General features: G+C 40.8%; 1 protein-coding gene across 1 annotated transcript; it reads right to left on the bottom strand.

The window, feature by feature from the left end:
• Positions 1–3371: 3371 nt before the first annotated feature.
• On the bottom strand, positions 3372–16333 carry myocd (myocardin). The gene is made up of 11 exons (XM_062442819.1): positions 16189–16333; positions 12347–12531; positions 10695–10799; positions 10252–10580; positions 9206–9362; positions 8572–9084; positions 7427–7924; positions 6390–6536; positions 5833–5961; positions 4232–4289; positions 3372–4030 (listed from the first exon to the last, which is right to left on the bottom strand). Exons 1-11 carry the CDS (start codon positions 16331–16333, stop codon positions 3417–3419), a joined length of 2880 nt encoding a protein of 959 aa, XP_062298803.1. The 3' UTR covers positions 3372–3416.
• Between the last annotated feature and the right edge of the window lie 716 nt (positions 16334–17049).

The following is a 17049-nucleotide window of genomic DNA, read 5'->3' as shown; positions in this document are numbered from 1 at the left end:
TTAAAGGGGTACTCTATTGATTCTGTGTTGTACATCATTGAGGTTGTGGGGAGCAATATATTTTAAAAAGAATTATCAAAATTGATGCAGTAGAGGCCAAGATATTCTATTCTTATAAAAAACAAAACTGACAACGTCATCAGAAAACTGAACTTCGGCGGAGCTCCCCTTTATGTTTTCCTTCAATTTCAATGACTACAGATGTAAGCTGTTGTTGAAAAAAATTGGCCACCATCTTTGGGGTGTGTTGGGGGCTTTGGGGTCACTCATTAAAAAGGGAGGTGTAAAACATTACAACAGAGCTGGTAGAGATGCATTGTAGACCAGACACGATTCTCTGTCTAGCTTATTAGGAGAATTCTGTCAGCTCTGATCTTTCCGTTTCTATCTGTAATGCGAAATGGTGCGAACCCCCGAGAAAGCCCACAGTCTCATTTGACACGTCTCCAGATCTGTTCTTCTCTCATGGGATATGTTTCCAAGAAGCTAACTTACCACTGGTGAATCTGAATCTCCAGGGTACATGTTGTACAAATTGCAATTTACTAGAATGTTCATAATAGATTATAAAATAATATTAAGGGCAATGAATATTATATTGTATCTTTATCAAGGGTTACAAATAAAGTTCCCATGGAAAAAGACTGAGAACCTGTATTGTGTGCTTCTTGTGAATCAGACATGAATAAAATGGTAACTGCGGAAATGATTTTGCTGTGATAAGTTTATTGCTCTTCTTTCTGTAGTATATAGGGATGCAGGCAAATACTGTTTTTTTTTCTTTTTTTACAATAGTAAAGCAAGTCGGTGGCCAAGCAACATGGAAGCTTCTGTCACGTAATTATTTTTTTTCACGGGGAAAATGATTGAAAAAAGAACCCAAACAGATTTAAAAAAAAGGCCGATAGATATTCTTACAACTCAAGACGGAAAGTAAAGAACATCAGCTTTGTCATATACTCAAAACAATGAGCATCACTACATGTAGCAATTGAACCCATAGTGCAACACTTCATAGCTAACAGGAAAAAAAAGCTGTATTTGGTCAAAACAGAACACATAGTGAGAGTGAGACCCATGTGTACAGAGAACATCATTTTAAATGCAAGAAATGAATTGGCCAAAGCACTTAAAGCAATAGTTTGACATTTGCTTTCTTTCTGAGAGTTGAAGCCACTCTCATGTCTGTATAGTAAGTATGAAGTTGAAGCTAGGAGACAGCTAGCTTATTTTAACTTAACATAAAGACTGGAAATAATGTGAAGCAGCTGATGCCTTATATCTTACTTGTTTAATCTATATAAAACTAAAATGTAGAAGTACTGTGGTGAAACTGGAGGTTATTTTTTGGCTAGTGCTGCTAGCACGAACAAAAACAATAGCAAGTTGCGATTTTACGACGGGTTATTTGCTAGATTTAACATATATATTGGTGAGTGCTAGGAGAGCTAGGTAAGACTAACTTAACTTGAGGAAAAACATGTTGCTAAGGATAGGGAACAACGGTAGGAGCTCATTGTGGCTTAATATCTCACAGTTAACAAAGATTAAGAAAGAAGTAAGAGGTGCTGATGGTCGGCAGATTTCGTTAGCTTCCAACAAAGCAAGGCTAGCCTTTCCCCTCTGTTTCCAGTCTTCATGCTAAACTAAATGAACCCGACTTATATTTACCGGACAGATAAGAGAGCAGTAACGATCTTCTTATTTATCCCGCAACAAGAAAGTCAATTTCCCAAAATGTCAAAGTATTTTGTAATGTGCTAAAAACATTCACTGACCAAAACTGAAACCTACTTTTTTAGTTTAACTACTGTGTGTAAAGGCTGGCTTTTGGTGCAAGTTTGTGCTGAGTTAAAAGGCAGTATTCACAGTAAAGATTTGAATATATTACATTTTCCTATTCACAAGTGCTAATAATGGACATTTCTGCTTCTTATTATTCTTAAAGGAAAAGAAGTAGATTTAAGAAAGCATGGCTTTTAAAAAGTGGTTCCTTCAGTTTGCGTCACATTTAAAAAAAAAAAAAAAAAAAAAAAAGAGAAGAGAATTCATTTACTAAGAAATGTCCGTGGTCAAAATGGTAGCACTGGAGTTTTCTGGTAAATCAAAAAGAGCCCCAATCGATTAGAAAGGAATGTCAGTATAAATACAGGATAAAGTACAAATATAAAAACACTGAATAAATAACTGTGATTGGCCTGGAAATAGAAAGGGTGACAATTTGTAAGGACTTTGTGAGATACAAATAGAGATGAGTTTTTATGTACTTTTCTTTAACATTTGTCTGACTTTGAATTAACACAAAAATATCTTAATTTGTGTAAAAGCAAAAGTGAAAAACTGACATTTCTTGAAGCTTCCTATATTAATATATATCAATATCTTCCAGGGAATGGTAAATCAGTAACACTAAAAAGGGGGAATTGGTATATAAAAAAAAAAAAGTATGATAAAAGCTGTTAAGGCACCATTTTTCTGCCGATTACAACAAGTAAGACCAAAGAGAGTTTAAAGACATGAATGTCTCTCCATAATCTCATTCTGTGGATAAATATGCCAAATAGTGAAAAATAAACTTGTATAAAAAAAGGCCCTTCCAAGGAATGACAACCATTTCTACAAACATACTCTAAGCTCAAGCAAACTGTGACAAATGTGGATTAAGCTAAAGGTGCACGGTGAGATTTTTTTTTTCATATTTACATCAAATGATGAACTGATTACATAATACACTTGATTTGTGGTTTGTGTCTTCTCCCACACCACTGACAAAATATGCAGACGTCAACTTGTCTCTGTCAGTACAGTTATGATATTTACAAAATGGCCGTACTAAGCAATCCACTTCACCTTGTAATTCCTTTTTTTCCAGTAATACACACATAGACTCAGAAAGTATACAATGATTGTCAACATTTGTCTTCAAGTCTAGATGGCGTAACACTGATATTGCATAAAGTGTTGGTATAAAGCACTGTAATAATGTCTTTCCATTATCTGGAAAATCCTTCATGTCTCTTCTGTCATACGCATTTGGCGGTTGTGCGCATCATCGTCCAAAAAGGACAAAGATCATGTCAAAAAGCACGTAGTCTTTGGATTCTGGGTATGACGGCAACATAAGAACCTCAGTTCAGTGAAGTGGAGACAATGTCAAAATAAAATGTTGCAGTAAAATGTCATAAATCTTTGGATGTAAGCTAACAGTCTATGCATAATGTCATTTCCCACTGGATTCAAACAAGGAGCAGATTCTGGCACTTGGTCTGAAGCTACTATGAGTAGAACTCAATAGTTCTTTGGTATGGTCACAGCTGATATCAGCGGTCCGTACAGTTACTTGCAAGCTGGTGTCTTTTATTTGGCTGCTGATGGCTTGCTTGTTGTTAGCAGGCACTTAGGTAGTGGTGCTGCTTTCACCAGTGCTCCAAGTGAAGGTCCATGGCAGAGTTCAAGTTAATATCTGTGACATCCAGGAACTCTGTGTTGAAAATGCTGGGCCCGCTGGGCGGAGCAACACTGAAGGCTGTGGCTGAGCTGGGTGGCGTCAGGTCCAGCCACTCCATTGTCTCCCAAGGCGTCTCGCTGAAGGTCATGCTGACCATCCCCTGCACCTCGGGTACAGCGGACACCTTGCTGATGGGCGACAGAGGGGTGTCCATCAGATCTCTGTTGGTCAGAAGTTTGTCCTGTTGGGGATGGTGAGGGTGGCGGTGGTGGTTGTGGGGGCTGCCGTACCCTTCGCTGTCTCTGTTCCCCTCGTCTTCCTGGCCCCCCTCCTCTGTGGCCATTTTAAGAAGGGTTACCTCTCCTCCCCGCCCAATGGGACTGCCCAGCAGAGTCTCCAGATGGCTGTCAGCGATGTGATTGGCCGCGTGGTCATAAGGGAGCTGGGTGGGGGACAGGTGTTCGTAGTATCGGTGGAACCTCGGGACGAGGAGGCTGGGACACCCTGAGGACACAGTAATGTGAGGCACAACTTTGGTTAGAGAGGACCTCTCCCCCTCTTCTCTGGCGTTAGCTGGCATCTCTTGAAGAGAAAGAGGAGAGGAGGGAGGGTCACAAAAGGTGGCGGAATCTGATACCCATGTGTGAGGTAAGACTGTGACTGACAGGTCAAATTATAAACTGATCCAGTTGGTGATTCACAAGTAGTTTTTAAACCAACTTGCATGTTCTGTGCCAGCTAGTTTTATTTCTGGACGCTAAAATTTGTCAAATTTCACCTTACCTCCACTCTCTATGAGCACATCCAGAAGTTCATCCATCTGCTGACTTCTGGTCAGTTGCTGTAATGGTAATAAAAAAAAATAAAAAAAAGTGATTATTTTTAATTAAGTGAATGTTTTAATTAAAAATATAATCCAATTACATTTAAAGAGTTTACATAAAAAGATGCAGGCTTTCAAGCGGTCTGCTCAGACTTGCAGAAGTGTTTTGGTGATACAAACATTTTTTGGAGACAGACCAGTTTATTGGTTGAGATAATCTAAGTCAACAATACCACTGTCCACTAGTTAGCTAGATGTTCAAGTAAAATGTGTGTGCCTTTCAGAAACATTACTTTGTCAGTCAAGTGAGGCAGTAGAGGCCTTGCAATGGAACAGGACATTAATTCTACAACATAATTTTGAATTACGCTCTGAAGGTAATGTTCGAATTGAGCATTGAGCGCTTTGTTCAAATTTGATTTTTTTGAAAAAAAAAGAAAGAAAAAGGGACAGCTCTTATCAGGGATCTATTAGATGAGTTTGGTATAGATGTTCATAGTTCCTTGATGATGTGTCCCACTGCCTTTGGTGAACACCCAACTTTCTTTTCAGTCACTCTGAGGTTCTGAGGAGGATGTTAGGTCAGACATTTAGGTCAAAGCACTGCTGTGCCTAGGTACAGCCTCACTTAGCTGCTAGCATGGCTGTTAACTCTTAGTAAAATGTACTGGGGTGGAGGCAGAAGTCTTGAGATATCAGATAACACCCAAACTGCTTACATCCGTATCTACCAAAACTAGCATAACTAGATACCACTAGAGATAACACATTTTTTCCCCTTCTAATTTGCATGAACTGACTGATTAAAAATGCAGTCTCGGTTTTCTGCATTAGCTTTTCTAGGTTAGCTAGCAAGCTAAACCTTTGGTTAATGTCCATTTTCAAATGGGTACAGTGTAACTAGTGTAGTGTGTACTGCAACACCATGAATGTCATTGTAAAAAAAAGCTTTCATTGTGTTTTATATGTTTTGAAAGAATGAGTGATGTTTACCAGCAAGTTATTATGAAGAAAATTTAAGGTGAGATCGATACCAATATTGATATTGGACAGAAAAACAACAAACCAGTAATGTTGGATAAATTCACGACACACAATTGTGACCAAGATGTGTATTAATTGGGACATTTTACAACTGAAAATGAGTGCCTCCTGTTGGACAAACTATGCAATTGAGACATTGTACAGTACATTTGACATTTCAATACTCACATTTATTATTGCTTATCAGCCAACATACAAACTGTTACTGATAATATCAGTCGAGCCAATGTATGTTACATTTATTAGTTAATTAGCTCTTTTAACTCAACCAATAGTTTATCTGCCCTCAAGAAATGTTTATGTCTAAAAAACAATCTGCTTCAGGCTTGGTAAAGGTTGAAAACAGTCAGTGCAGTGGACAAAGCGATGGGTGAAAAAAAGAGGTGCAATACAGGTGATGGAATTCAAGAGACCAAAAAGAAGACAGAAAAAAGTGGAATTAGACCAACGCCGATAGGTAAAATAAAATCTATGTCCAGCCATTATCTACGGAATTTTAGCATGGACTTGAATTTACCTGCTTGACTGCATCCTCATAGCATGGGGGCTGTCTTAAGTCAGATGCAGCTGAATCTGAGCTACTGAAGGCATGGGTAGAGACCTGGCACTTTTGGCCAGCATGACGAGGAGAGGGCAATACTGACATCTATATGAAAAATAGGTGAGAAGTGACATTAGCCTACCAATTAGAGTAGGGTGCTTACTGAATGTGAGTATTTTACAGATAACAAAAGCATGGAGAACAACTGATGAGGCCCTTGTGATTGAATAAACTCATCACCTTTAACATTACATTTTAGGAAAAAGCTCGGCGTTGTGTTCTTGTAAAGGAAAAGTCACTGACATGTGAAGGAATGTGTGATAAAGACAGATGAACTCTTTCTCAAAGAGCAGAGATACGACAAGAGTGACATGAACCTCAAAACAGAAGACGATTGTTGAGGGTCAGAGACAGATCACAAATTAATGGAAGAAGGAGAAAAATGGTTATGTGAACGTGTGGTGATTCAGATAAAGTACATGACATTGACATGACAACAACACATTGCTTTTATCTGTTGCTGTTTTATTTACCTTTGGTTGCATATTAGGGTTCTCAGCCTTGGCTGAGCCGTTGTGGTTAAGGCCACAATCAGCTGAGTTGGGAAAGACTCCCTGAAGGCCTCTTTGGTCAGAAGGATAAGAACAGTTCAGTGGCTGGCCACCACTCTTCTGCTGCATCTGTAGTTAGCCACAGGTGATGGAAACGTGTTAGAAAACATACATGATAAAGAGAGCATGTACAGTACATTAAGGCAACATCCAGGGTGGTTATAGTTCATTGTGAGGTGCTGTATGAAATGGGTCCGGTTTTCTTTTAAGAGTAACTAAAAACCAAATCCACTATTTTGAGTTGGCAAAGTCCAGTCACTTTAACATATTTAAAGTCAAATGGTTCTGGTGTATTGTACTCCATGCCCCTAAAGTACAATGCTACATTCACTTAGATCAAAGCCACGTCTCCTACTTCACTTCCATAGAACCACGGTAACATATATAACTCTCATTTGACTTGTTAAAGGTTCAGTGTGTAGAATTTAATGGCATCTAGCAGAACAGACTTGACAGAAATGGAATATAATGTTCATAAGTATATATATCCTTTATATCTACATAGGGAGTGGGTCCTCTTCCATAGAGCAAGCCATGTTTCTACAGTAGCCCAGAATGGACAAACCAATGTTTCGTACCCACTGTAGGTTCTCCTACATGCTTGGAAGGGGATGGAGGGAGTATTCAGTTGGTTGTAATCTGTAACCTCACCACTAGATGCCACTAAATCCAACACACTGGTCCTCTAAGGAATAAATATGCTTCAGCGGATGGATGGTCAAACATTGTGTGAACCCTCCACATGCCACACCTTTTTTATATTTTGGAACTGAGAGGGGAAAACTAGTTTGTTTTGATGGTACCCCAGTCTTTGCTCTGTAAGAATATAATAGCCACTTTTAAATGTATTAAAAAGTAAAAAGTAAAATAGTAATTTATTTAATTTACCCATTTGTTTTCCTTTTAAACATTTTTATTACATCATTTATTATTGAAGTCAGATTAGGCTGACATTCTACCTGCATGCTACGTGCTCTGTTGGGCTGGGGGTGACCGCATCCGTCCCTCCCCAGCGGAGGTGATAGCAGGTAGGGGTTGTTAGGAGAAGAAGGCTGGGGGCTATTGGAGGTCTTTCCAATGGGCGAATCTTGCGGTGAGCACTGTGGGCTGAGGAAAGCAGACATGGTGGAGGGGCTGCCAGAGGAAGGGGCCGTGTCCATACATTGTGGCCCGCCATGGCCCCCCATAGTGGAGAGTGAAGCGTTGCAGTGTCCCATGTCTTCCATGCAGCTCCCAGGAGGGCTTTTGAGCTGTTTGGGAGAGGAGAGAGGGCAGCTGGAGGAGAGGGACATGGGCTCTTGTTTGATTGTCACCCCAAAAAAATGCTGGCCCATCATGGCTGGAGTCTGCTGGTGGTGCATGGAGGGGTGGTGGGACTGAGATTGAGAAGGAATGGTGTCCTGCGTTGCTCCATAGCAGCGTTTCCTCTTGTGGAGCTGCATCTTCAGCTCTTCAACCTGGCAAAGATAAGTATGCCAATAAGCACTTTAATATACTTCTTACAAACACTTGGCAAGATTTTAGCTTGTTAATGACAACATATATCATTTTGTATCATTAATTCCTATTTCCCCTTAATGAGACACTGTAGATGACCAGTTCCAGTAGTGCAGTAAATAGTATCCTTAGTCATTATTGTCGGACTGATAAATGATACAATATTCTTTAGGCAGAGGAGAAAAAAAAGTCTCACATTCAGTTTTATTAAATGAGACGAGCAACTTCAGAGGCTAATTCTATATTCCTCCTATTTATTAAAAGTTTTAACAAACTAATATATCTGAAAATGATTGTGCTAGTATGGTCAATTTATACGATACATGTGAGGGCCATAAATAACTTCATTTCTATCTTGACACAGCAGTAAAATCACAGGTGCTACTCACTGGTTACATGTTTCTATTGGAGTGTCCCATGACAGTAAGCCGTCATGTGGTTGTGGAATTCAGCCATCGTTAATTTTAGTATTCACACCTGTGATTTTCCAACTGTCACGTGTCCAAATGTGTTCCGTGATAAAGGTCTATGTGTTGGGGTTACAGCCTATTAAAGTTAGTATCTTTAATATAAGTTATTATTAGACGGACACACAGATGTCACCTACCTGTCTCTGCTCCTGGTGCAGTTTCCACGTCAGCTCCTCGATCACTTTCTGCTTCTCCACCAGCATTTTATCTTTTTCTGCTTCCAGGCCATCCATGCTTCCGCCCTCCCCTGCCCTCGGTCCTCCCAGGCCGTCCTCCATGCTGAGCTGGGCCGGGGACGGCTGCAGGGCGAACTGCGGGGGCGAGGACATGGGCACGTCGCTGAAGCTGTCGGGGAGCGAGCCGCTGAGGGACAGCTCGGAGGAAGCCGGCGAGATGGGAGGGGTGGAGGAGGTGCTGGGGTAAGGGTAGTAGCCTCCCTGGGATAGGGCGCTGGAGGAGGACGGGGACTGGTAGGAGGACAGGGAGCCCGTGGGAGTCACGGGGAAGGTCACAGTGGTGATGTCAGAGGAGCCCGAGGGCGAGGACCCGGCGTTGGAGTCCTTGAAGGGTCGGAGTCGCTCGATGAGGGCGGTTTTGGTGCCAGAGACGGGCATGCCGCGAATACGCAGGTGCTGCCTGAGCTCTGATACCTTACATAGAAACAACAAAAACATAACTTAGATTTCAACAACACGTGTCTCTAAATCATGGAGACACACATACAGTATTTCTAGCGTAGTGTAGTTGACATTTCTTTCCATCAACACCTACTTTTAGGTCGTCCAGATTGGCTGGCAGGGGCCCAGGTTTGACCGGTGAGATGTTGCTTTGGTTGGCATATGTGTTCTTGACCGGAGAGGACGAGTTGCTGTTGGCTGTGCAGGATGGAACACTGGAGCTGCAAGCTGATATCTGCTCACTGCTTCCTCTGGAGAGGGACAAATCAATGGTTAAGTTACTCATAGAAACACACAGTAAAATAAATATAACAACAATAAAATACATCAGCTCAGCTCTGCTTTCGCATTAGGCAACATTTATAAAGTACTAAAACTTTAACTAATACATTATAAAAGAGTTCTTTGACATTAATAAAAAGTGAGGTGTTTCTTTGGTTTCAGTTTATCTTCCATTATCCAACTTGAAAACAAACAGAAGGAACATGAGAACAGATACAAATAATCAATACATTAAACAGTTTAATAATTCAAATAGTGTAAAAAGAAATAAAAAATACTTTTTAATCCATCTTTTTTCTTTAAAATTGGTATTATAAAGTCTGAAGCTATAATGACTAACGTTTCTTTTTTATTTTAATTCTGTCTTTTTTACTCTAACTTTAAATAAACCTTTTCTCTTATTCCCTCTTATTTGTTTTATTTAAGTTTTGTAAACATTTTTATCGTCCTTATTTTCTATAGTGTGCATTGGTCTCAGTTATGTCTTTTAATTTGTATTCCTTTTCTTTATGTCGTCACTTGTTCTATCTTATTATCAGCCTGTCAATCAACTATAAAGCACGTTGAACTACATTAGCTTGTATAAAAGATGCTATATAAATAAAGTTTGATTGATAATGAAAACCTAACTCAGTAACTTTGAGTTTGAAAGTTGATTCTTAAACTTGAAACAGTTAAAAATAATCTTAACATAAGTTCCACTTACTATGTTTTTCTGAAGCTTTTAACCTGGTCTTACTGTATTTCATCGGTGAATAGAGTTTGTGAAGCATGCACCTGAGTCAACTGAGATTGAAAGCCCCTGAAAAAAAGAGAGTAAGGTGTATCTTGAGTTATCTGTCCAGTGGTGTGACTCACTTGTGGGTCTGTGCTGGTGGGTGGGGCTGGTAGCTGAAAGTGGGCTGCCTCTGCTGAGCCTGGACCTGCGCCGGTGTCTGTGGAGTGTGTGCGTGCTGTTGCGAGTGCTGCGACTGTGAGTGTGTGTGAGCGTGTTTCTGCTGGCTGAGGATCTGCAGCTGCAGGAAGAGCTGCTGCTGCTGGAGGAGTCGGGCGTAGGCCGAGTCCATTGGCGGAGGGGACTTTTCGGCCTTCTGGTCCGGAGGAATGTACTGGTGGTACTTGAGCTTCTTCACTTTGGGCTTCACATCTTTGGGCTTCTTGTGTCGGTTCTTGTCTGACGTCTTGGACTGTTCAGAGGAAGGAAGGTGAAAAAGTAATAAATATGCAGGTTATGGTGGTAACGAGACGTTTACAATGTGTTTAAAGTCAAAAAAACAATCGATGGTTAAGGACGGACTGACCTTGACAATAGCAGGAACAGGTATTGGGGGAGTAGCCTGGCTGTTGTTAACTCCAGACAGTCCTTCATCTTGGCTTTGATCAGGTGGGTCTCTGTTTGTGCCCCCCTGTTCACACACAAAAACAAGATCTGATTTCTAGTCTCTCCATGTCCATCCACTCAAATGTACCTTTTTAAAATGAATATCTGATGAGACAGTGTTTAAACCAATATATCCAGTGAGATACATTGGTTTCTACTCTCATTTTTTAAGCAGTAAATGAAACCACAGTTTATATACAATAAGTAGAACTGGCTCTACTGCAACCAGATGTATCATTCAAATGATGCTCAGGTGTTAATGCATTGGTTATAATCCAATACTATAATATAACAGTCCAGAGTACTTTTGATACTTAAAGCACATGTTGCATGTTCTACTCGAATGGTTTTACATAAGTAACATTTGGAATGCAAGACTTAGAAGAAAAAATATTTCCACAACTGTCTGTGGGGAACATATGTATATATGTGCAACCAAATGTTATCCATATATAGTTGAGATATTTCAGTTGGTACCAAAGGGCTGAGCCCTAGGGTCACACTGCTAACATGGGTAAAAAAGAAAATGATGGATTAATCTGTTACAACAATAAACATCAGTTGCGGTCATAGGCAAATGCTGAATATCACTGTCTACTTCAAGTTTGAATTGTAAATAATAGAACAAATGCAAACAACAAAGACTCAACAGAATAAGACTAGAACCAGAAACAGCGGTTCAACTAATTGCAATTAAATACTCAAAAAATGAAATACTAATAAACTGTTGGCATGTCCAAAATGACCAGTTACAGCTGCACATAAACAGCAGAAAAAAGATATAGTATACAACCTGAATGCATCATCCAGTTGCACACAGAGTATATTTTACTTCCCCCCCCTGCTTCATTTGGTGAACTGGTCTGTTTAGAAGTGAAACAGGTTTATCCATCCAGCTGTTTTATGATCTCCTCCCACTGATGAATGACTTGTGCCAAACAAAACTAAACAATTACATATAAAAGTACTATTGTTGTCCTAGATTTGATGTATTTTGGTCTAAATGTTTCTGTTGAATTGATGCATGGAGGTGTTGACTGTAGTAAGACAGTCGGTTTGTAATCCAAATGGAGTAATTATCGGGGAAAAAATGCACATGTATCGCGGCTTCGCTTCTAAAAAGTGTTCCAAAAAGCTCCAAACAGACATTTCAAACCGACACTAGAAACTATGAGTGGATGATTCAGTTGGAGCCAGTCAGAGAGCAACAGTCTAACAGATATAAACAACCCTGTTCTGGCATACATTTTTAAAGAGTGACCGTTGCTGACGGTGACCGTTGGAATGAGGTCATCGTGAGTGAAAGGTAAGCAGTTAGGGAAATAAAGGCAGCTGTGCCGGCAAGATGGCGCGGCCTGCTGGAATGTGACACCTGCTTAGTTCAACTCAGTCCAACGGTCAGCGGATAACAAGAGGACGTTGAGGATGAAGGTGTAGTTCATGCTTACCGCCACCGGAGGGCAGAGCGAGCAAAGCATTGATGGAGCAAAGAAACAGAACTGCAAGAGGTGCAACAGAAAGATAGAGGGAGAAACAGATGGATAAAAGGGACTTGGGGTGGAGGTGGGTTACCTGTCGTGTGCTGGTGAGGGCAGGTGAGGAAGAGGAGGAGGGTGTACTGCCGACGGCCTCGGACGAAGGGCAGGCCGAGCCCTGAGACTCATCGCTGTGGTGCTGCTCTGGAGACAGACTCTCACTGCTGCTGTCCTCCTCAAACGCATACGAGTCCTCTTGTTTGGGGAACTTACCATGATTTACTGTAAGGAGGACAAAAGAGAGAGATGAGAAGGAGGAGTAACACAAAACATGCTTTTAAAGGACGAGATCAGTCACATACAACATCGGCTTTTCCTTCAATCCAGGACTGTGTACATACATGCCACTAATAATAGATAACTGTACAGCTGCAGGTATAATCCAGACTAATATAACAGTGTGGAAGCAGTTTTGTTAAAGACTGGATTAGTCAGTTAGGCAAGTTAACCTCATCTGAAATCATCATCACACGGTTAATCATTACGTGGCATCTCAAAATCAATAAATATGAATTAAAGAACCTCATAGTTTCCACTAGGGCAGCAACTACTGATTATATTAATTGATTCATTTGACAATTATCTTCATTACTTGTGTGTTTGATCTGCAAAATGCAAGAAAATCAATAAGCCCATAGTGATATACAGTACTGAAATTGCACGTTTTGTCTGATCAGTGGTCCAAAACACAAATAGATTCAATTATGACCAATAAAACTGAACAATTCTTGCCAGCTGTCTATATTAATCACAATCAATAGATTATCAAATGAAAAACCATTTCTTTTTCTAGCAATCAGCAGACAAGTATGATGAAGTTCTCACCACAATGCTGTAACTGATCTATTGATATATGTGAAAACATGTTGACACTGCTAAGAAGAAGTCCAATGGGACAAGAAGCACAAATAGTCTGATGATATCAGACAGGATGTGAATGAAATGATCTAAAGCATTTTATATGAAGGTAAAATGAAAACGGAGCACAGCTGAAATGAATGAAATGTTCTTGCACACAACTGTACACAGTCACTAAAGGATGCATGTTGTTTATGATGTATGTTCTCTATGTGAGAAGTGGTATTCACACACTGCCCGTCTGTCACTGACACTCAGCCCAGAGGTGTTACGCTGTGTGGGTGAGAGACCGACACGTCCGCTTTACCTCCTGATTGGCCCGGCTGATAGAGGGCACAGTTTCGATTGGAGGAGCTAAGAGCGCCTATCTAAACCGGAGCCGGAGGGAGAGAGCCCAGAGAGGGAGGTGGTAAAGGTTGGAGTGTATTGGTGTGTGGGTTGTGTGTGTGTGTGTGAGTGTTGATGTGTGTGTGTGTGTGTAGAGGTATAAGATTCTCTTTTTGCATCCAAACATGTGACAGGCAGGAACAGACCCTGGTTTCAATCACAGCACCAGCCCCATTCTGTGCAACTCAATGACCTCCTGACACACACACACACACACACACACACACACACACACACACACAGACAAAGCTTAACACGCTGCTTAATCTAGATCATTGTCCTAAATGCCATTTCCTCCCACCTGTTCATGTTTAACTCCTCAATCACTGGTTCTCTCTCCCCTCCTCTCACTCTGTCACACACACACACACACACACACACACACACACACACACACACACACACACACACACACACACACACACACACACACACACACATACACTCACACACACATACCAACACACACACACACACACACACACACACTGATGGCTCATGCATTTTCTCTCAGCTATATACAGTCCAGTACATGCTGTTTTCCACGAGTCTTTAAGTCAATTTGATGTCACCGGGAGATTGAGCTGGCAGAATTACAGGAAATCTGCGAGCCGCGGACACTTCCGCTTTTCAAGTGGCTGGTTTAGGAGTTACGGCGGGTCACATAGTTTCCAAAAGTACAGGACAGGGGTTGAAACAATCGTTGGGAGTGTGTGTTGTGTTCGAGGATATGGAGCTCTAAGGTGAGGGGTTAATGCTGCAGGCGAGGGGGAACGGCAGCAGCCTGGTCCTGTCACGGAGCTTTGTAGGTTGCTGCCTGGAGCCGCACGGGCCAGTTAAAGCTGAGACACAAAGCAGAGAGAGGTACAAACATACACACAGGTACACCCACACACCCACACACACACACACCCACGAGGATGCACACAAAAACTCAAACACACACTTACTTGCAAACACACTTCTAAAGAAAAAGGGTGGAACCAAATACAGCTGCTGTTCATCTCAATAAAGCGTGTTCCCCTCCTCCTGCAGAGGTAGTGTAAACCAGCTGACTGCAGCCTTTACGCAACATGTTTACTGGAAGCTCAAGGGGGCAAACATAAAACTGCTAAAACACCCCGAGTCTTAAAAAAAACACACTACATGCACTGCCAGGAATGATATAGAGACAGTGAGTAACATGTTGGGCACTAGAGGACAAACAGTGCGAGGCCTGACTCTCTCCGCTTGGCAGTAAATCAACGCAGTGTCCAAGCATTATATCTACTGAAATCAAACACTGGACAAGTGGAATATTTCAAGAGGGCTCCCCAAACACTTCAATCTGCAATATACATTTACTATATAAATACTGATGTCAAAACACCTCTTTTATTTTTTTAAGAAAATGTGCCTTTACTGAGCTAAAATAAGTGCATTTTTAGAGATCTGAACTGACATCCAGCAATCTCTAGAAATGAGCACAATGTCTAAAAATATAAATAACATAAATAACATTCTTTCAGTAAGAGATACAAATAAATAGCTTTCCTTGCCAAACAAGAAAAGAAAAAATACATCACACTGAAGGGGAACAACAGGAAACTGGTCGTTTGGTTACACTTTTAAATAAATCACCCATTACAAAGGATTTCTAAGTTTATTAATGGTTAATAAATCATTTGTAATGCTTTATATCAGTTTTAATTCATGAATATAAACAAACTTGGGGCTGCTGGCTTGTGTACCTCATGTCTATTTGGTAATGCAACATTAATTGATGCTTATTGGTTACTTATTTTATGATAGGTCACCTGGTCTGCAGTTATGAATGCTAATAAGTAATAATAATGGGTTTTTAATCCAAAAAGTCTGCAGTTGTAAATGTTGTGAAGTTGGCAATAAATCATTTTTTAAGTGATCAAATGGTTCAACCAATCAGAGGGATTGTCAGGAAGTTGTTTATTAATAGCTTATAATTGAACTATAAAGCATTATTAAATGGTTTACCAAAGCCAATAGCTACAGCTTAAAAAATCCTTTATAAAGGGTGCATTATAAGAAAATGGTACCAATGGTTTTAATGCAACCAAAAATTAGATTATGATAAAATTTAAGATCCAGTTAAAAACGGCTAAAACTCAATCTTTTTTTTCCACTGTGATTTGTGATGAGATTGGAGGGGTTTTGAGGGTCCTGTTGGTTACTATAACAAAATCAGCAATGGATCATCAAAGTCTTTAAAGATATTTACTTGCATTAATGGTTTCAAGTGATAGAGAATTCATGCTGTTGTCAGAAAAGCTCTCTGTGAAGGAGGAACATCACGTTTATAAAAGACTCTACAATAAACACTCTACTTTTAGTTGGTGCTTGTTTGACAAAATGACGTGATTGTGTTGAAGTCCAGCAGTGCGGTCTTTAAAGTGCATGCTGGTTAGATTACTATCTCCAACAGAGGGCTTTGTACTGCTTAGTAACTGACTTGAACAATGGTTTTGTTAATATACACACACACACACACACACACACAATTAGGAGGCATGCTCTCCTACTTAGAACAAACCAACGCTGCGGGATTACCAAACACACACACACACACAAGGAGTCTGGCAGGGTGAGATGCATGTGCATAAAGGTGTGTTATACTACACTGTAGCATCTCTTTGCTGATACCTGTCATTGTGACGGCAGAGTCTAGGGGAATGATATTCTTTTGGACCAGCTCCAGGGGCCCCGGCCTGAGAGCCAGCATCTCATTCAGGTCCTCGGCGAGCCGGGCTCGCTTTAGCCTCATCTGGGCCTCTAGAGAGGAGCCGTCTGAGACCAGGTCTGGATAACACACAGCAGGACCACACCATCAACAACACGGGACACACCAGGGAAACACTGATATACAAGTCTGTACATAGAGGGGGTCAGTACATTTACTAAAGTTAGGTATACTTATGGGGAACTTTAGGTAACTCGGTTTGCATTCAGACTGAACGAAAACCACATTTTAGGCAGTACTGCTTCATATGAAGTCAAAGAAAGACGTGAGTTGCCGGCATAAAGATGTGTCCACGTGAGGTTAACATTAGCAAAAAATGTGCGGGTATTCCGAGTCTTTATGACTGTTTCATAAACAAACAGAGGATAAGGGGAGAAATGTGGGCCTGTTGCTAGCTAGCCTACAGCTAACATACACTCAGTATTTTGCACTTATAACTGTGGCACATACAGAGGCAAAACAGAGAAGGAGAGAGAGAGAGGTGGGAAATAACAGAAACTGCTAGTGCGTCTGTTGCTAGCTAGCTTACAGCTAACATACTTTTGGTAGTTTGTGCTTACAACGGTGGCACATACAAAGAGGCGAGAAGGAAAGAGACTGGAGGGAAATAACAGAAAGAACCAGAGTCTCTGTTGAGTTCTAAGTTCATTCAAAGGCTAGACCAAACGCAAACGCGCTGAGTCATTCCCAGACACGGCTAGTGCGTCTGTTGCTAGCTAGCCTACAGCTAACATACACTC

This window comes from Scomber scombrus, chromosome 21, assembly GCF_963691925.1.
Source record: "Scomber scombrus chromosome 21, fScoSco1.1, whole genome shotgun sequence".
Lineage (NCBI taxonomy): Eukaryota > Metazoa > Chordata > Actinopteri > Scombriformes > Scombridae > Scomber > Scomber scombrus.
This window is presented reverse-complemented; position numbering and strand designations above follow the sequence as displayed.

Bases quoted from the DNA above. Each gene is read 5' to 3' on its own strand.
- myocd (XM_062442819.1), bottom strand. From the start codon at position 16,333: ATGAGGCTAAAGCGAGCCCGGCTCGCCGAGGACCTGAATGAGATGCTG. The intron at 10,581-10,694 runs GTCAGTCCGTCC...TCCTCTGAACAG, and splicing joins CTGTTCCTGCTATTGTCAAG to TCCAAGACGTCAGACAAGAA. The intron at 7,925-8,571 runs GTAGGTGACATC...TATCTTTGCCAG, and splicing joins TGCACCAGGAGCAGAGACAG to GTTGAAGAGCTGAAGATGCA.